Genomic DNA, 20,012 nt, shown 5'->3' with positions numbered 1-20,012 from the left:
GAGCACAAAGTTCCCCCCGTCTCTCTTTTCCCACAGTCCATCATGACTCTCCTCACCTCCAGCAGAGGCTGGAGCTGCTGACAGGCTTGTGGACATCCCACCAGGCTGGTCCCTGAGGCCTTGAGCCTTTGCATCCAGCCCCCAGCACAGGAGCCCGCTCTCACCCATACACCTGCCATCCCCGAGGAAGTGTCCCAGGAGAAAGGGGCTTTGCCTGCCTTATTCTTTGCAGACAGTGCCCAGCACAGAGCTTGACACACAGGAAGTGTTTACTAAAAATAAATTTCCTTTCATACTTCTCAACATTTCACAATACATTTATGAATGTGTGCTTGTGAAAATTTCAGACCATGTAGAAGAGAGGCCCTTTTCTCCCCCTCCTCCTGCCGTCTCCCTCCGCAGCAACGATGTCCCCTCTGGCACCCAGGGAACGCCCCTCACATCTCCACGAGGATCCTTTTCCTGGGTGCCCGTCACACAAGCTCACACGCCAGCTCACACAGAAAACAGGGATCAGTGTTTGCATTTCTGAGACTTCTCCCCGCCAACACTTGACAGTATGTCTTAGAGACCATTCCACATTAGAGTTTAGAGAACTGTCTCATTCTTTTAAAGTCAACTTTTCATTCAGTATAATATACAAAAAGACAGCAAACAAATATGGGTGTAGCGGGCGAAGAATTTTCCCCAAATGAACACATTCATGTAACCATGGCCCAGATCCAGAAGTAGATCAGTTCCCGCACCCTGGGAATCCTTGGGGTGCCCCCTCCCAGTCACCCCCTCCCAATGGAACATCACAGATTAGTTTTGCCTGATTTTGAAATTGATGTAAATGAATTCAAACAGTATTATTCATATTATCTTTCTTGTATTGTGTCTTTCCCTTAATATTATTTGTAAGATTCTTCCAGTTGTTTTGGATAACAGTTTGTTCATTTTCACTGCTGTGTACCATTCTATTGTGTGGGTAGGCCACAATACCTTTATCCTTGCACTGTGGATGGACATTTGGGTTGTTTCCAGTCTCTGTTATTATGAAGGACGTGCCAAAGGATATCATGGTCCCAGTCTTTTGGTGAGATATGTATGCATGTCTGCTGGGTAGAGATCCAGGAGCAGAATTGCTGTGTCACAGAGTGTATGTATGTGTAGCTTTAGCAGATACTGCTCAATAGTTTTTCAAGGTGGTTGTACCCATCTATATAGCAGCAGCCTCTGGGAATGAGAGTTCCGGTTGCTTCACATCTTTGCTAGCACTGTTATTTGTCTCTTATCATTCTTGTGAATTGCTGAATATTATTTCATGGTATAGATGTTCCTTAGTTTGTTTATCCACTTTTATGGTATTAGAAGAAACGTTCCTGAGGACCCCCTTAAACACAGGGGGGTTTTTTGCACATGTATATTTCTGTAGTATAGATTCCTAGCTGGATCAAGAAGTATAACAGATTTTCAATATTGATACATGCTGCTAAATTACCCTTCATAAAATGGCCATGACGAGTAATAACACGAGCCACTAGTGAGAGTGCCGCTCTCATTACGTGTTGCTGTTTTAAGTTTCTTTTTTCTCCACAGCCCCCTTTTGAAGGATGGTGAGGTGTTGAGGGTTCTTGAAGCTAGCACAAGAAACACCTAAGTCAGACTATATAAAAATGAGTGAGACAGGGTATTTAAAGGAAACATGCAATGTGACACCGACCAGCCAACAGGTATTATTTATATGTTGGTTGGGGGAAACCTATTTTAATAAATAGAAATGAAGTTGAAATCTATGGGCATTTATACATTTCGGTCAAAACTATAAAACATTTGAAACTTTATTTTTTTCAAGCTGACTGGGAAGATTACATCCCTGTCCTGGATGTGACCTATCCATTCAGATGGTAGTTACGTGTGTAGTAGCAGACCTGGGTGTGTGCTGGGTGTGTGCCCAGTCAGTGCTGGCTGAGTGCTGGTTGTGTGCTGGGCAAATGATGCCTGAGTGCTAGTTGAGTGCTGGGTTGTAACTGCCCAACTGCTGGCAGGGTTGCCAGCTTCGGGAAGGTCTCTCTGTCCAGGTGGCTACCATGCTGGTTGCCCAGTGCAGTGAGGGAAGGGCTGGGCTTCTCTGGAGTCATTGAGAGCATCCTCTTTCCCGGTTTTCCCTGTGAGCATAAAATGAGAAACCTTGTTAGGAAACACCTTAGTGTTTTGTGCAGTGGTAGTGAGGGGACGTGAAGAGATGAGTGTGAAACAGGAGGGCACTTGGGGCTGCTCTGCCTACATCTGAGAGCGTGGGGGAAGCTGGTGGGAACTTCTGCCTGAGGTTACACTTGGTCTGCGTGGTTCTTAGACTAAGCAGCGCCTACCAAACTCTGTGAATTCGACCAGGAGTTACTCAGAGAGCTGACCTGCCAGGCTGTGTGAAGGGTACAGAGGTAAGGAATGCCTGGTCTCTGACCCCGTAATGTATATGGAGAGACCAGTTGTGCATGTACTTCGCCGCTGTAAAAACTATGAGACGTGAATGCCAGTAGGGATGTTCAAATAATAATGCCAATAATCGTTCCTGATATTTCTCTAGAACTTAGAGTTTAGAGGACTTTTCCATCCATTGTCTCATCTCTGAGATTAAAAAGGTCAGTTTCAGAGAGACAGGTGAGAAAGGATTTCCTGGGGGGAGGTGGAATGAGCAGGGTCTTGGAGGGCAGGACTGAGGATGTGAAAAGATGAAGCATCATATACAGAGTGAAAGAAACGGCGTCAGCCAAGGGAAGGCCAGAGCAGCGTTATTAGGGAAGGTCAGTGTGGATGTCTGAGGGAGGTGGGCAGTGGAAGATAAACTTGGAAGGTAAAATGGAGCTTGGTCATGCCGGGCTTCGACTATCAAGCTAAGAAGTTTGTGTGGGTGTGTGATCACAAGGGCATTCCCTTGTGATCTATGTAACCAGGGCCATCTTGGCCACATGAAAGTAAAGCCCATGACTCTGAGCTGTTTATTTTGGTAACTTCTTATCCCTAACCCTAAAGCGTCTAGAGTACGTATTTAGTATTGTATACATGTTGGATGAAGGGATGGGTTTTTGGGTGGATGGATGGATGGTAAATGGGTAAATGGATAGATGGGTAGATGATTAGGTAGATCAATTGCCTCCTCTTCCAAGTAAATCTTGATTACTCTTTCAAAAAAATCATCCGTTGACCTTCTCCCTCCTACAGCTCTTTAGATGCTATGGAGAACAGCCAGTGAAGCTCAGGAAAAGTTTGAATTGTATATGTACAGCCCATTTTGAAGAGGACCATTGTAAGAACTGTCCCAAATTTTCCCCAACCCATTGCCCTATTTTCAACTGTAGTCTCCCTGGGTCTTGAGATCACTGAGTGTGCAGACAGGTAAGAGTTCCACTTTGTTCCGCAGCTGCCTCACAGGGGACCAAAGCTACCCCGTGAGGTCACTCTGTCCTCCTTCAGGAGATCCTGTGCTCCAGAGCTGAAGGTGCATAAAACATAACTCTTCTTAGCCGTTATCGAGACTGACCACTGTTTATGGTGTCCCAGCACATCCCCTGCCCCTAATTCTCCCGAGTCCTATTTGCTGCTGTCTGAAATCCCACCAAGGTGAGAAAAGGTGTTCTTTGGATGAAGTTACTCTTCTAATTTACTAGATCCATTACAGATTAGGATTTACCTTATGGGTTTTGTGGAATAACAGAGAAAAAGGCTATAGGGAAGAGGTTCAGACCCTAGAGGTGTTTTTTTTTTTACTCCAGGTAGGCAGGAAACTAGGAAATATATGGAGCTCAGAAACAGAAAAGGGAATATGGCGCCCACAGCAAGCTTTACTTCCTTCGCCACCCTTGCAAGGACTTACCTTCAGAAGCCATGCTTTGCCTGATGAACCGTCACTGCTTTCTAAGCCGAACTGACTGGGGTGTCAACCTAGCCACCCTCATCAACACAGGGATTAAGGTTCTGCCTTGTCAGCTCCAGGGTGGGTTCAGCACTCCTGTGGGGCACGGGGAGTGAGAGTATAGGTCCTCTGTGAGAGCTGGGTGTAGGGACCACTGCTGATTCACCCAGTGGTTCCTATGTGCTTGAAGCCAAGGACAGAGGTGACTCAGTTGGTCCCTGAACTAACATTTATTTACTCTCTATTATCTGAAGGTTTGTTTGAGGCAATTGCTTTGAATGTGAGTGTGTCCTTGCTACGTTTATTTTTCTTTGTGGTGAGGTTGCAGTAGGATGAGTGTGGTTTCAGAATGGAGGGAGCTGGCTTCCCTCTCTGATCTCAGGAGCTTCCCAGCTTCCTGGCTTCCTCTGTCTGATCCATCTCTCCCGTGGGGAGGGTCCTGAGAAGGGGAGGGAGGTTGTCCAGAGGGGCTGCTGAGATGGCTGAATGAGGCCTTTTCACGGCAACAAGAATCCAAGGAGACAAGCCCCAGAAGTGTCTTTCTTGACCTGGTGGGCAGTGGCGGCTCCAGGTTCGGCTTCTGGAGGCTCCCGGCCTCACCACCACATCTAGAGGAACAGGACTTGGCCTGGATACCGAATCTTCAGGATGGGCTGGGGTTTCCAGCAGCAGCGGGGAGGTGTCCCCTGGGCCTCTCTGTCATTGGCCTCCTAGAGAATCCGCAGCAGCCCATTATGGCCTGAGCAACTACTGGCCACTCTGGCTCTGCTGAAGGGCAACGTTGCCTTATTCACACTGGCTTGATTCACCAATCAGCTAATGCCATGCCTTTCTTGGCATGAAAGCATCGCAGGTTTATTAACACAGTGATACCCAACTGAACAAGCATTCATGTCGCACATTACATCAAATTAACATGTACAAAATTAATATTCCTGACCTTGCTAGTGGGAAGAACAATCAATCTAGGGGAGGTTGTCATCCCGCCGCGGCCAGCCTTCCAGAGAAGTCCTGACCATTATAGCTTCAGCCACCAGTTCCTTCCCCCACAGCCAAGCCTTGCACCCTAGCCTCCTCCCTGCCCAGCTTTGGCCCTTTGGGATTCTCCTGGTTCCTGGGAGGCCCCTGGTCTCCCTGGTACCATCCAAGAATGCCATTTTCTCTTTGTCCCCAGAGACTGCGACCTCTGTCACCCCAGATGGCTTGGGTGACATCTCTTGTGACTCCAGGTGGCCGGGTGGATGGAGAAGACTCGTGTTCTCTGCCGGGTTGTGACCTCCTGGGTACCAGCCATGAACACTCCTCTAGAATCAGTTTTCTTTCTCTGCTGCCTATTTAATATCCTAATGGAGGCCCAACAACTCAATCTAATCGCCTTTATATTACCCAGCGCGTTTAGCTAAGCTCCCCTCCACTCCATCACTCACTTCCTTCTGCCATCGCCTGGCTCTCTTGGCACCAAAAGGAAGTCTCCCATCAGAGTGCTTCTCCTTGGAATCCCCTCCCGGTCAGCAGCCAGCAGGGTGTACCCCATCTGGATTTCCACCTTCTGCAGGACCCCTAAGCATCAGGGAGCTGGGAGCGTGTTGGTCATCGCTGGCCCAGGTCTGAGCACCCTGCCTGTCTCATTGCTTCTCACACCTTCCAGAGATCCTGGCAGCTTACTTTAGGGGCTCTCAGAACACCGGGGGATAACTCTGGGCCCCAAATCAGGCTGCACCAGACAGGGAAGATGCTGCCCAGGTGGCTACACTCACAAAGGAGCCCTCCCGTCCCTGTCACAATTAGGTGTGCAACACATGCGCACAGAAGAGAGACCTGTGTAAAGAAAACCCAGAGGGGCACAGTGCACTTCGCGTGAGCCCTTCGTAAAGCAGAAATTCTTGTGTAGAATGGATCAATCTGGCTAGAATTTCCAGGTGTGTTTAGAACAAGGTGTAATTTAGGTGACCTTTTTCTGGGAACTTTGAGCTCTTTCTCCCGTGAAGAGATGACTCAAGGCAGAAGCTGACCTGAAGTGGGGCTGCACTCAGCCCGGAGGAGGTGGCCAGGCTGGGGGCCGGAGGCTGCAGGGACACAGGCAGCCAGAGGGCTGTGGGCCTCTGGTGGCTCCTATCGCAGAAGGTCACCTGACTCTAACCACGCCCCCAGGGATGGGCGGAGACTGGGAATCAAGACAGCCGGGGGTGGGGGGGTGGGGGGGATGGGGCAGTGGTGGGTGTGGCTGTGGGTAGAGCGGGGCTTGAGGGTGGCCCAGGCCTGGGGGGAGGCACGTGCTGGGTCAGGGATGTTAACTTCGAAGCCCGTGAATCCGATGGATGTCTCCCCCTTCCTCTCTCTCCTTCCCTTGCGCTTCATTTCCCTCCCTCCTCCCTCCCCTTCCTCTCTGGCTTGCTTCCTTTCCCACAGCCCACACCTTCAGGCCGCCAGAGGGATGGGGAGAAGAACACATGCCCCATGGGCACCTCTCACCTCAGCAGGGCTCTCTGCTGGTCCCCGCTGCCCCTCTTCCTGAAAGGCAGCTGGAGAATCTGGAGGTTTGGGGTCCATCACCTCAGAGGCCTGTCTTGACAAGCGTAGGACTCAGCCCAGAGGCTGTCCCAGGACCCGCCTCCTGGGTGTGGGGACTGCAGGATGGGCCTGTGTACTTCCATGGAGTCGGTGCACCTGTGCTCGTAGAGCCCTTTTCACTTGGGAAAGTCCTTTCTGCTCACTGCTTGTGACTTCCTTGTTGTTTTGCAAACACCTGGGAGGTGGGTGTGGCATCACTTGTGCCCCCACACACACCGCCCCCATTCGTGGGGAAAAAAACTGGAGCCCAGAGACTTGAAGTCAGTCTCATGGCCACATGGACACCATGGGGCAGAGCAGGGGCTGAGACCCAGGTTCATTGTCTGTGACATCACTCAGCTGAACAGAAAAACGCACAACACGGGAACACCAACAAAAACGGCGGGTCCTCTTGGAGTCCAGGGTGGCACCTTCATGGCCACCTCTCCAGGTGGGGCTACTGGGACTTCCCACCAGCCCACCCCTGTTGTTACTGGGAGTCTGCTCTGTTATGGGCCCAGGTGTGGAGGGGAGGGGAGGGCTTCAGAGGTGACCGAGACACCTGTGATGATCTTGGTGTATTTCTGCGTCCAAGCACAGCTAGAACGGTTGAGAGGACTCGGGCCTCCCTAGACCTTTAGGCAGGGTGTTTATTAAAACTCGACTTGAGGGCTTCCCTGGTGGCACAGTGGTTGAGTGTCTGCCTGCCGATGCAGGGGACACGGGTTCGTGCCCCGGTCTGGGAAGATCCCACATGCCGCGGAGCGGCTGGGCCCGTGAGGCATGGTCGCTGGGCCTGCGCATCTGGAGCCTGTGCTCCGCAACGGGAGAGGCCACAACAGTGAGAGACCCGCGTACCGCAAGAAAACACACACACAAAAAACTCTACTTGAATTTGATTCACAAACCAGGCAGAGTGGCCTTGGCTGTGAAGGGAGGTCAGGAATAGGGTCTACAGAGACTGGCGTGCATGAGCCCTGAGCCGGTGTCCAGAGCCAACAGCCTTCTTCACAAGCTGTCCAGTTTCAGGCATGCTGCCCACGCCTGTCTTCTGGGCAGTTCCAAGTCAAGTCTCAAATGTGATCATTTGTGTGAGGGTCTGAGGGGCTCCTGCGGGTTGCTGAGGCCCTGGGCTCTAGGGCCTGCTCCTCCTGGGCTCCCCTGGCCAGGTGTCCTCCGCCCAGGATGGCCCAGATCATCTCTGGGGCAGAAGCAACCTCTGTCCCCAAGCTGCGTCCCCTTGCTCTGCCCACCAGGGTTGGCTGAACATTTTAACTGCCTTCTTGGTCGTGTCCTCAGATGGTTAAATTACCCTTAAAACAAAAAAATCACCTTATGTCTTGAAAATCTGAGTGGTCAGGAGAGTCTGAGACAAGACCTGGGTCTCCAGCCGGGGAGCTGACCCCCAGCAGCACCCCAGGGCCCCTCTCCCCACACCAGGACCCCCAGCTCAGGCCCTCTCCTTACTGTCCTCACCGCTAGAATAATCTCTTCTTTCTACCTCTTCTCAAATCTCCATCACTGGTTTTCTTTCTCTCCTTCTCTCACTGCCCTTGGGGGTCTCTCTCTGTCTCTATCTCTCTCCATCTCTGTCTCTGTCTTTCTGCCTCTTTCTGTATCTCTGTCTCTGTCTCTCTCTACCTCTTTGTTTCTGTCTCAGTTTCTCTCTCTGCCCCTTCCCAGCACCATCCTAGTCCTGGTGGATTCTTCCCTCTTTCCCACATCTTTCTCCCGTTGTTCTCGCTCTGATCCCTGCCCCCCACTCTCTCCTCACCCTTCTCCAGCCCTGTCCTTCTTCAGCCCCACCCCCTCCTCTCCCTGCCTCTTCTTCCCCCTCCATCGCAGTCACTGAGGATGGAGGATGCCCATTCAAGGTACAAGAGGAGGTGCTCTTGTACCTTGAATGGGCCACCTGTCCCGAAGAGAGGGGAGAGGGGGGGCCCAGGACGCTTTAGCCAGTAATTCATCTTCCCAGGCAGTCTTGGGAATTTGAAAACAGGGTTATAACTACAGAACCCTCATTTCAGCCCAGAAAATGCAAAAATCCGCAGGACAGTTTACTTTGAAATTGCTTCTGGGAGCAGGGCGCAGCCACGCCCTCTTTCCTTTCTCTCCAGCTCCCTCCAGTGCCGCCCTACCCCCATCCCAGGCCCCGCCCCCCACCCCGAGGCTGGAGACCCATCCCCACAGGGACACCCCTCAGTTCCTTCATCTCCTTGTTTGCACAACAGCGTGATGAAGATAGTTCCCACTTGCCCAGAAATGAATTCCATTATGGCCCAGCTTACTGTTTTTTATTTATATCAAAAGTATTCATTCCTTTTTACCTAGCGGTTGGGTTTAGTTAATGATGATAATAAATATTAATGAGGTTGCTGCTGCCTCCAGACCTTCTGATTGCTGCACTGGCTGGCTCCTCACTCCTTGGACAGTCCGCTGTCACTGTGGCCACGTCTTGGAAGGCAGGAGCCCCAGGGAGCTGTGGGAGGGGACTCAGGGCCCTCCTGGAGGGGCAGGCGTGGGGTCCAACGGGGATGGGGCATCAGGGCAGGCTCTGATGCGGCAGAAGCTCACTCCATGCTCCTTCTGTGTGATTCCCTCAGGGGTTTAGTCAAATCCCCTTTATACTGACTCCTGAGGGGAGTCCTGACTCCTGAGGGGTCCCCACAGAGGGCTTGGGAGTGTCCCATTTAACTTGTTGGAACTGAAGTTTCCTAGGCTGCAAAAGGGAAATCATTTTCTCCACCTGCCAGGACCATCGAAAGGATCAAATGCAGTGAATGTACAATGCTTCATAAACATGCACATATTAGGTAGGAGTGTGGTTTTTTCATCGCTTGACATTCCAGGGCCTTGGGCTGTGGAACTTTGTAGAAAGCCTTTGTAAGTGTGAGAGCTTTTTGTTTCTCATGAACGTGCATCTCTGCTCAAGAGTCCCGTTTGGTTCTGGGCATGCCAAGTTCTTGAGTTCATCCAGTTGTCCAAAAACGTGTCCTCGGCCCTCAGCTTTGGGGTGTTGGATTGACGTCTTGCTGCCTGAAGAGCTTACATTTCATTGAAGGGGAGAGCAGGTGGGGATGTAATAGGGAAGCCGTCACAGCAATCGGTAAGGGTTCACCTCTTAGAGAGGGACTTTTTCCACTGAGCGACTTGGGGAAAAATGAAACACGGGCCCCAGTCCATCCTTCCTTGAGTCTCCACTCCCGTGTGTTTCTTTGCGTCTTTGCAGCTGATTATTTGGTTTGAATGCGAGCCCCTCCCTCTGACAGTTCAGGGCCTCCTGTGCTGGGACCGGCAGCAGAGGTCTCTATTTTAATAGTTTTTGTTCAAGAGAAAACAGTGGTGCTGCTGCATTCTTGGAGAGGTGTACTGGGATGTGGGCACAGCCAGGGGTGACTCCACCCTTGGGGGGCCTCCACCATCTGGGGGGCTTCCTCCCCTCTTCCTCAGTGGAGGGTTCTGTCATCCTGTCCCCCAGAGGCTGGTCCTCATGCCACTTCTGCTCAGAAAACGGATCCAGGAAGGACTTCGGATCAGACCCCAGCACGTCTGCTGCTCTGGGACCAGCTGGTGTCAGGATCCATCTAGATGTTCTGGCAACCGTTTAGGAGGTTTGAAGAAGTCATCTATGGTGTTCATTCATTCATTCACTCATTCATTCTGTGGGTGTGTGTCGAGTGGCTACTCTGGGCCAGACGGTAGGGTTGCAGCAGATTTGGGGGGGCAGGCGCGGCTGGTCCTGACCCCATGAAGCTGACAGTCTGTTGGAACACCCTGGCACATCTGCTGTAAGCTAGAGATTTCAGTGGTGTGCCTTGTAGAAAGAAGGGAGTGGGTGGCGTGCGAAGGGGACAAAGTTGGGGTCGAGAAGCCCCCTTCCCCAGATATTACATTCCACTGAAGCCCAGGGAGGGGTAGATGGCTCCCCCTCCTCTTTGAATCTGCCCCAGGGTTTCCAGCACAGGAGGCAGCAGTGCAGAGTTAGAAGCTCTGGCACGTTCTAGAAGCCGAGAGGCTGGAGAGGAAGTAGGGCCGAGATGGTGGAGGACTCTGGGGCAATGGGAGGTCACTGTGGGTGTTCCACGGGTGGGGGTGGGGTGTTACCCACCCGCTGAATGATAAGGATCCGGTGGCTTCTGTCTGGAGAACAGAGGGAAGGGGCTGGGGCTGGAGTCAGGGGTTCCTTGAGGAGGGGTGAGAGATGCTGGGATCGGAGGGAACAGAGGCTGGAAACAAGCATCTTGCTGCTGGACGTGACCTCCAATCATTCTCTTTCCGAAGCAGGGAGCAGGTGTCTGTTGCTCACCTACTATGTGCAGGGTTTTAAGAGTACAGTGGGCCCTTGGCCTTGGAGAATCCAGACAGGAGCAGAAGGAGAAAGTTAAGCAGAAAGTTAAATAGCAGCAGGGATCAAAATAACCGTCCACAGTGGTGAAGCCTCCCAAGGTCTGATTACCTGTGCGCGATTACCTGTCAGGTCCAAGCCGGGGACAGAGCCTGCCATCGCTCCCTGACAGGAGGGACCCCTGATGGCCACCTCGGTGGGGCTGGCTTCTCACCCAGTGCCCCCCCAGCCCCCTGTTGGCCTCTCACTGCCCACCCAGTCTGTGATGGAGACACCCAGTCCCCCTCCCCTCCTGGCCTGATCTGGGGCATCCCCTGTCCCAGTGAGGACGTTCTTCCTTCTCTCCGGCTGGGGACTTTGCTGGTTAGTGCAGAGCAGAAGGGACAAAGGAGTGACTTAACGGCTGCGTGCCTGTCAGGAGCAGCGCGTGGAGGGGATGAGCCAGAGCAAGTGGGCTTTGCCTCACTTCTTTACCCTTTCCTCAGAAAAGCCACGGAACAGAGAAGCAGAGGAGGAGGGCCTTACAGATCAGGCCGCACTGCCCTGTCACTTACACATGGGGAAATGGAGGCCGAGAGAAAGAAAAGGATATCCTGGCAGGCGTGGGACGCGATCGGAATTAGTGGAATGAATGAACCTTTCCATCCCTTCATCCCCTGTGCCATCTCTCTGGGCCCGTTTCAGCTTTCTCACCACTATTTGAAGTTCAGTCATCAAGAGTGGATGTGATATTCTCGGAGGAGTGCAATTATTGCAAAACATAGCAGAAGGATTCGTGCTTTGCCCTCCAAGTACTTCTCCCGGTTGGGTCTGAAAAGCAAGGGGCTGTTTTAGGAGGTGGTGAGGTCCCTGTCAGGGCAGTGTGCAAGGGTGCTTGTAAGAGCCTCAGAAACCATGACAAGGGTGGTGTGTGGGGTGATGCCACGTCTCCCAGGATCCAGGGCCTCTTGGCCCCGAAGCTTTTTAATTTTCCTCAGAGTAGGATTTGGTTCCCACCAGGGGGGTTGGCCTTACTTTTCTTTCAATGTTAATTTCCTCCTCAGTCATCAGACTGATGACATTCTGATACTGCTGTGCAATTTACAAGGTATATTGGGGCTCGCTGGGGGCCAGCTCAGGGTGGGAGCTGGCCAGGCCGATGATGGTGCGTGTGTGTGCTATGGGGGGCGCTCCAGACAGCCTGCTGTGCTCCCCACACCGTGCCGCGGCTTCCACGGGGGCCACGCTGCCCCTGGGTGGGAGGTGGACCAGCAGAGCCACCAATATTCCCTTAGCTGGTGGCCTTCATGCCACATTGGGCTCGTTCATGTCCACCGTTAGCTCTGGCTTCTTTTGCCTGCCTGGTGTGTCTCTCCTGTCGTGGCCAGATGGGACCATTTCTGGATTCCTGCCTCTCCTAGACTGAATTCCATGGGAGCCGTGATGGGTGTGGTTCACGCTGTGGACCGTGGCTCCCAGGGCCATCTCCGGGAGAGAAGGGGCCTCTGGGATCTACCCTATTCACACGGGGCTGGGCAGGGACACAGGCCGTTGTGGTTTTCCCCTTCCTTAAAGACTCAGTGTTCCAAATGAGGCCCCTTGGATGCAAACGTTATACCTACTCGCACCCAGTGCATTTCTGCAGACAGTCAGACCCACATCGCCCTGCTCTAGCTCCTCTGCGAGAGTAATGCAGATCTGCCTGGATGCTCTGACTTGGTTCTGCTGGGTGTCCCCTGGCCAGGGGTGTTTGCCCGGGACTGAGAGGATCCCCGGGATGTGGAACTTTTGGTGCTGAAACCAGGAGAGTTCCAGGCAAACTGCGATTCTTGGTCACTTTGCCCCCAGCTCCCCTCCCTGCAGACCTGCGAGCCCTGTTGTGGGGTTTGAGTGTGCTGAAGCCGAGGATGGTGTGCAGAGGGGGAGATACCTTCTTTCCTTTTTATCTTCCTCTTCCTTTCCCAAAAAGAGCATTCATCTTCCCCCTTGTGACCAGTACCATAGTCCGCTATCCATTGTGGCCCTGGCCCTAGGAAAAGAGCTTGTTTGCCATGTCAGCTCCAAGTGCATGGCCTTAAACTGAAGGTTCACCACGGCTGACCAGAGCAGGGCACTTTTTTCTGGTCATTTGTGAAGAACATTCCACAGCTCCAGCCCAAGACTCTTGTTTCACTGTTTGCATATAAGCAGAAGCATCCCTGCCTCTACAGCTGATCCGAATGTGTGTACCTGGGACACTCTTCCCATCCAAATTCAGATCACCTCGGTGTTGGGATGTCGGTAGTTTCAGCTTAGAAATCTTGGTGCTCAACGGGGTCTTAGGAAAGAAGAAAATCACACATGAACTGGAAGGAAGAGCCAGGGGAAATATCTGTGTGGCTTCCTGGGAATCTTCTTTGAGTCATTTCACTGTTTGTTTTTTTTTTTCTGGTGTGAAATTGATTTGGGGCCCCGATCTTTAAAGTTACGGGAGTGAATTCCACAAACAAAGTTTCCTTTTCTTTCCTAGGAGCTTTTAATCAGCCTTGCAGTTAGCACTGTGCCATTCCAGCCGCCTCACACACTCAGCCACTGGCCTTTAGAAGCAAACAGGTATTGAGGAGCTGACAAGAAATGACTTTTCACTCCTTTTCTGCCTTAACACTGTCACTCACTGCAGGGCTGGCCACGCCCAATTTTCACGAGATCAACCCAACTTGGTTTACAGTGTCAGGCAAGCTCCAGTAAGGAAAAAACCAAAGTCACTGAATACAAAAGAATGAAAAAACAAAATCACTCAGTTCCATGAATGCAAGTGTTCTCCTGGCTTTGGCTCTCTGGAGCGTGTCTTCCAGAACCCACGGCTGCTCACCCCTGCTCAGAGCACCTCCACCTGCTCGGAAGCACAGGCTGGATTTCCATCCCCAGTTACATTGCTTCCAGAAACACAGGATCCCTGTTGGATGCCCATGAAGCTTATGCTGAGTAAATATTGACAAAGTAGTCTAAAGAGCAAACACTTTGACATTTGTAAGGTCCACTGGAAGGTCTTGTATATATTTATACAGCAGGAATGAGCACCGCATACCAATTTGCCTGAACTTGTTCTGACATAATTCTGCATGGATGGTGTGTGTGCCGGTTGCTGAGAACGGCTGAGTGTACACATGGGGGACACGGCCAGGGCTGGGTAGTGGCGGGTCAGAGTCTTCCTTCCCATCTAGAACAAACCAACACCTGTCCAAGCTTCTATAAGGAAACTTCCTTTAAGCTTCGATAAGACCTACTTTTTCAGAAGGGAGAAAGAAAAAAAAAAGCCACAAAACCTTGTCTTTAATTTATCGCAATTGATGTACTTTCTTTTTACTTTGTAAAAATTGTATTGATGTTTTTGTGCTTTATATTTATTAAAGGTTGAGCCTCAAAAATGTAATGAGTAAAAAATGCTTGCTTAATTTAAATTGTGAATCTGTCTGTTAAGAAATGCATTAGGGGTAGGAGAAGCATAAGACATATTAATTGACAGACAGGAACTGCTGTCTCTGAGGTTGATACAAGTAATTTATTACTTTAGAAATGAATGCCACCTCCAGAATGTGCTTCATTAATTTCAAATTTAGTTTTAATTTCAAGCTGTTGCCCCTTGAGAAGAATAAGGTGGCAAATTATGTTTGAAGAGCAGATTTTTTTTTTTTTTTTGCTCCAAAGAAACACCACATTTTAACTATTTAATTTTACAAATAAATGTGCCTGTCTGCTTTGCTGCGTTTTCCCGAGAGCCGAGAAAATGCTCTAGGTAAGATCAACACTGACTAATGCTTTTCTTTCTTTCTTTCTTTCTCTCCTTCTCCCTGTGTCCCTTCTTTCTGTCCCACTTGTCCCACCTGTTATCACGGCAGCCTATGTTTCAGATGAGTTAAAGGCTGCCGCCCTGGTAGACGAAGATATAGACCCAGAGGAGAGCCTGACAGATGGGGAGCCCTCGGCTAAGTACATGTGCCCAGAAAAGGAGCTCAGCAAGACCTGCCCCAGCTACCAGAACTCCCCAGCGGCTGAGTTTTCCAGCCACGAGATGGACAGTGAGTCCCACATCAGTGAGACTAGTGACCGGATGGCCGACTTTGAAAGTGGCTCCATGAAGAACGAAGAGGAGGCCAAGGAGGTGGCGGTCCCACCGGAAGACTCGACCGTGTCGGACAGCCTGGAGCAGATGAAGGCCGTGTACAACAACTTCCTCTCCAACTCGTACTGGTCCAGCCTCACCCTCAACCTGCACCAGCCGTCCTCGGAGAAGAATAATGGGAGCTGCAGCAGCAGCAGCAGTAGCAGCAGCAGCTGCGGCAGCGGGAGCTTCGACTGGCACCAGAGCGCCATGGCCAAGACCCTGCAGCAGGTGTCACAGAGCCGCGTGCTGCCCGAGCCCAGCCTGTTCAGCACCGTGCAGCTGTACCGGCAGAGCAGCAAGCTCTACGGCTCCATCTTCACGGGGGCCAGCAAGTTCCGCTGCAAAGACTGCAGCGCCGCCTACGACACCCTGGTGGAGTTGACGGTGCACATGAACGAGACGGGGCACTACCGCGACGACAACCACGAGACTGACAACAACAACCCCAAGCGCTGGTCCAAGCCCCGCAAACGCTCGCTGCTGGAAATGGAAGGGAAGGAGGACGCCCAGAAGGTGTTGAAGTGCATGTACTGCGGCCACTCGTTCGAGTCCCTCCAGGACTTGAGTGTCCACATGATCAAAACGAAACACTACCAAAAAGTGCCTCTGAAGGAACCTGTCACTCCCGTCGCAGCCAAAATCATCCCTGCCACTCGCAAGAAGGCCTCGCTGGAGCTGGAGCTCCCCAGCTCCCCGGACTCCACCGGCGGCACCCCCAAAGCTGCCATGGCGGACACGAACGACGTGCTTCAGAAGAACTCCAACCCGTACATCACGCCAAATAACCGCTACGGCCACCAGAACGGGGCCAGCTACGCCTGGCACTTCGAGGCCCGCAAGTCCCAGATCCTCAAGTGCATGGAGTGCGGCAGCTCGCACGACACGCTGCAGGAGCTCACGGCCCACATGATGGTGACTGGCCACTTCATCAAGGTCACCAACTCGGCCATGAAGAAGGGGAAGCCCATCATGGAGACGCCTGTCACGCCCAGCATCACCACCCTGCTGGATGAGAAGGTGCAATCCGTGCCCCTGGCCGCCACCACCTTCACGTCCCCCTCCAACACGCCCGCCAGCGTCTCCCCGAAACTGAACGTGGAGGTCAAGAAGGAGGCCGACAAGGAGAAAGTGGTCACAGACGAGAAGCCTAAGGAAAAGGAGAAGGCGTGTGAGGAGGAGAAGTACGACATCTCTTCCAAGTACCACTATTTGACTGAGAACGACTTAGAAGAGAGTCCCAAGGGGGGGCTCGATATCCTCAAGTCCCTAGAAAACACAGTGACGTCTGCCATCAATAAGGCCCAGAACGGCACCCCCAGCTGGGGGGGCTACCCCAGCATCCACGCCGCCTACCAGCTCCCCAACATGATGAAGCTGTCTCTGGGCTCCGCGGGGAAGAGCGCAGCCCTGAAGCCCATGTTCGGCAACAGTGACATCGTGTCCCCCACAAAGAACCAGACCCTGATCTCTCCGCCCAGCAGCCAGACCTCCCCCATGCCCAAGACAAACTTTCACGCCATGGAGGAGCTGGTGAAAAAGGTCACCGAGAAAGTTGCCAAAGTTGAGGAGAAAATGAAGGAGCCCGAGGGCAAGCTTTCTCCGCCCAAGCGGGCCACCCCGTCCCCGTGCAGCAGCGACATCAGCGAGCCCATCAGGATGGAGGCGTCCAGCGACGGGGGCTTCAAAAGCCAGGAGGACAGCCCCAGCCCCCAGCGGGATGGCTGCAAGGAAGGGAGCCCCCCAGCAGAGCCGGTGGAGAACGGCAAGGACCTGGTGAAGCCCCTGAGCAGCGGCCTGAGCAGCAGCACGGCCATCATCACCGACCACCCGCCAGAGCAGCCCTTCGTTAACCCTCTGAGCGCCCTCCAGTCGGTCATGAACATCCACCTGGGCAAGGCTGCCAAGCCCTCCCTGCCTGCCCTCGACCCCATGAGCATGCTCTTCAAGATGAGCAACAGCCTGGCCGAGAAGGCAGCGGTGGCCACGCCCCCACCCCTGCAGTCCAAGAAGGTGGACCACCTCGACCGCTATTTCTACCACGTCAGCAACGACCAACCCATAGACCTGACAAAAGGGAAGAGTGACAAAGGCTGCCCTTTGGGTTCAGTGCTTTTGTCACCCACGTCCACATCCCCAGCAACCTCCTCATCCACGGTGACAACGGCAAAGACGTCCGCCGTCGTGTCGTTCATGTCCAACTCGCCGCTCCGCGAGAACGCCTTGTCAGATATATCCGATATGCTGAAGAACTTGACAGAGAGCCACACGTCAAAGTCCTCCACCCCTTCCAGCATCTCTGAGAAGTCTGACATTGACGGCGCCACCCTGGAGGAGGCCGAGGAGGTGACGCCTGCGCAAAAGAGGAAGGGCCGCCAATCAAACTGGAACCCCCAGCACCTGCTGATCCTCCAGGCCCAGTTTGCCGCCAGCCTCCGGCAGACCTCGGAGGGCAAGTACATCATGTCGGACCTGAGCCCCCAGGAGCGCATGCACATCTCAAGGTTCACCGGGCTCTCCATGACCACCATCAGCCACTGGCTGGCCAACGTGAAGTACCAGCTGCGAAGGACAGGTGGAACAAAGTTCCTCAAAAACTTGGACACTGGCCACCCCGTGTTCTTTTGTAATGACTGCGCGTCACAAATCAGGACTCCCTCCACGTACATCAGCCATCTCGAGTCACACCTGGGCTTCCGGCTACGGGATTTGTCCAAACTGTCCACCGAACAGATTAACAATCAGATAGCACAAACCAAGTCACCGTCGGAAAAACTGGTGACGTCCTCCCCCGAGGAGGACCTGGGGACCTCCTACCAGTGCAAACTTTGCAATCGGACCTTTGCGAGCAAGCATGCGGTTAAACTTCACCTCAGCAAAACACACGGGAAATCCCCAGAGGACCACCTTCTGTATGTTTCCGAGTTAGAGAAGCAGTAGCGTTTGCTTTTGATGAAAACGACTGTGATTTGCTTTGAGGGAAACTGTTGCAGGCACCTTAAGGCCCCTCTGTCTTGTTCTAGGCACATGTTCTTATTTTAACTGCAGAGAATCACTCTGGGCTGGACTGTTTTGTATAACTGTACAGTGTTTAATAGAGGTGCATACTCAGCTGTTGTCACTGGTAAAATATGAAGGTTAAAACGCAGTGGTAAGTGTTTGGAACTTTGTGTAAATGGGATTTAGTTGTGAGCATCCCCCGATGCTTCAAGCTGCATGCATTAACAGACAGTTTAATTAAGCATTTATGACGAAACCGGCCACATTTTTCCACGCGGCCGAGTGTGCTGGCATTTTTCACCCTTTCATCTTTAGCCCTCTGAGTACTTTGAAGCACTTTTGCATTAATTTGGTTAAAAAATAAAATAAAAGAATAATAATGTATGAAGCTCTGTTTTTTAAATTCCTTACCAGCTTAGTTATAATTAATAATATGAACCTCCATTTATGCAGGTCTGCAGGGGTATAACACGCCTTGAAATTTAAAAGAATATTATTTTCACATTGAAACATAGATGTATATATTGTATAGATTTGAGACTCTCTTATGAAAAATGTGATTGTGGGTAAATGACCTTTTTTCCTGCATTTATAGCAACAGTGTTTTATGTACCTGCCATGCTCTGGGCATAAGCCATGCCTATGTATAGTGTATATTTCTTTTTCTTTTTTTTTTTAAGGTCTATGGGTTTTGTTTTTTTACATGCAAACATTGTAAATTATACAGAAGATACCACAGATAACATTTATAAAGTATACAGAAACATTATCTGAAAGCAAAGTATGATTGTTTGTTTTGCTATACAGTACATCTATATTGATAGAGGTTCACGTTTAAATTATACATATTTATTAGCATCATATTATCATTTGTTCTGAGCAGTCTGAATAAACGAGGCCAGGAAATCCATCCGTGGCAGCATCATAACTATTTTGCACATGATTTTTAAAGGTATTTATTAGAAATCAAAAAAAAAAAAACGCTCAAAATAAACTCAGTGCTCAAAGGGGTAAGTCTATTTCAAAAGGAAAGAAAAAAAGAACAAAAAAAGAGAGAGAGAGAACTTGTACTGTATTTCCTAAACATTGATAAAGCCTTTAAAATGTTTGTACTGTAATACTTTGCTTAAAAGTCACGAGGCATTCTGTGATACAACCTCTTTTACTTATTTATAAGCCCTCTTGGTTGCTATTCCATATTGTAGGATGCCTTTTTTATTTCAATTGGTAACTTTCTGTTTTGTTCTTCCTAATTATTCTCCCAAGATCCCACACTGCAGCTTTATCTTTAGGCTTATGAAAGGTAACCCGTGGTTACCGGCTCTCCAAGTGATTCTGTTCTTCTCCATTTTTGGCAGTTAATTTGCAGAAGTAACTGACAGCTGACACCATATGAGAACCTATGTATAAAATATTGGCATGTAAACAGCACAGACACTCTGTGCCCTGTTTTGTTGTTGACAATGAACCACCATTATGTGACTCTTCATATAACCCTCTTTTCTACGGCAGCATTAAAATTGTCTTTTTGCTATAATTTTGTGTTGCGTTCACAATTATGTCTGAAATGTGCTACGACTAACGAGCACATTAAAATTAAATTGTATGCGATCTGTTTATGACTGAGTTGGTTGCTGTGTCTGCCAGGTGCTGGCAGTCGGAAACCGCCCGTAAATCAGGGGAGTTTTAGTGAACCTTGGGTTTGGAGAGCAGCAAACATTCACTTAGAGGCGGCGTGGACAGAATTTTCCCCAAGAATAAAAATGGAAAAGAAAGGAAGATGTTCCCGTGAGGTTAGATGCTCGCTGGGAAGGCGATGCTATCAGACATCGGTAGTGGAGCTTCGGTCACACCTGGTGACCCGCGTCGGGGCCGGAGGTTGGTCTCCCATCTGCATGAGAGAAGTCGAAGCCAGGGCCCAGAGCCCTGCTCGAGGGAGATGGGAAGAAAGGTTTTTGGAAGACTCAGTGCAGGGCGGCTCCTTCCTGTTGATTCGGGATTTTCAAGGAGCCGAAAACAGAGCCCAGCTGGGCAGGTGGACCCTGGGGTCCACACTGTCTCTCTTGGGCTAAAGCAAGCCCAGATAACGAGGTGTAGGGGGG

General features: G+C 51.1%; 1 protein-coding gene across 1 annotated transcript in view; it reads left to right on the top strand.

The window, feature by feature from the left end:
* Positions 1 to 19,418, top strand: part of TSHZ3 (teashirt zinc finger homeobox 3) — a 69,028-nt gene extending 49,610 nt beyond the window's left edge. The window contains exon 2 of the mRNA XM_079908503.1: positions 14,648 to 19,418. Within this exon, the coding sequence (XP_079764629.1) occupies positions 14,648 to 17,850 (3,203 nt within the window). The 3' untranslated portion in view covers positions 17,851 to 19,418. The remainder of the gene's footprint in view (positions 1 to 14,647) is intronic.
* Positions 19,419 to 20,012: the final 594 nt, after the last annotated feature.

This window comes from Stenella coeruleoalba (assembly GCF_951394435.1).
Source record: "Stenella coeruleoalba genome assembly, chromosome: 20".
In the NCBI taxonomy this organism is placed as follows: Eukaryota; Metazoa; Chordata; class Mammalia; order Artiodactyla; family Delphinidae; genus Stenella; species Stenella coeruleoalba.
This window is presented reverse-complemented; position numbering and strand designations above follow the sequence as displayed.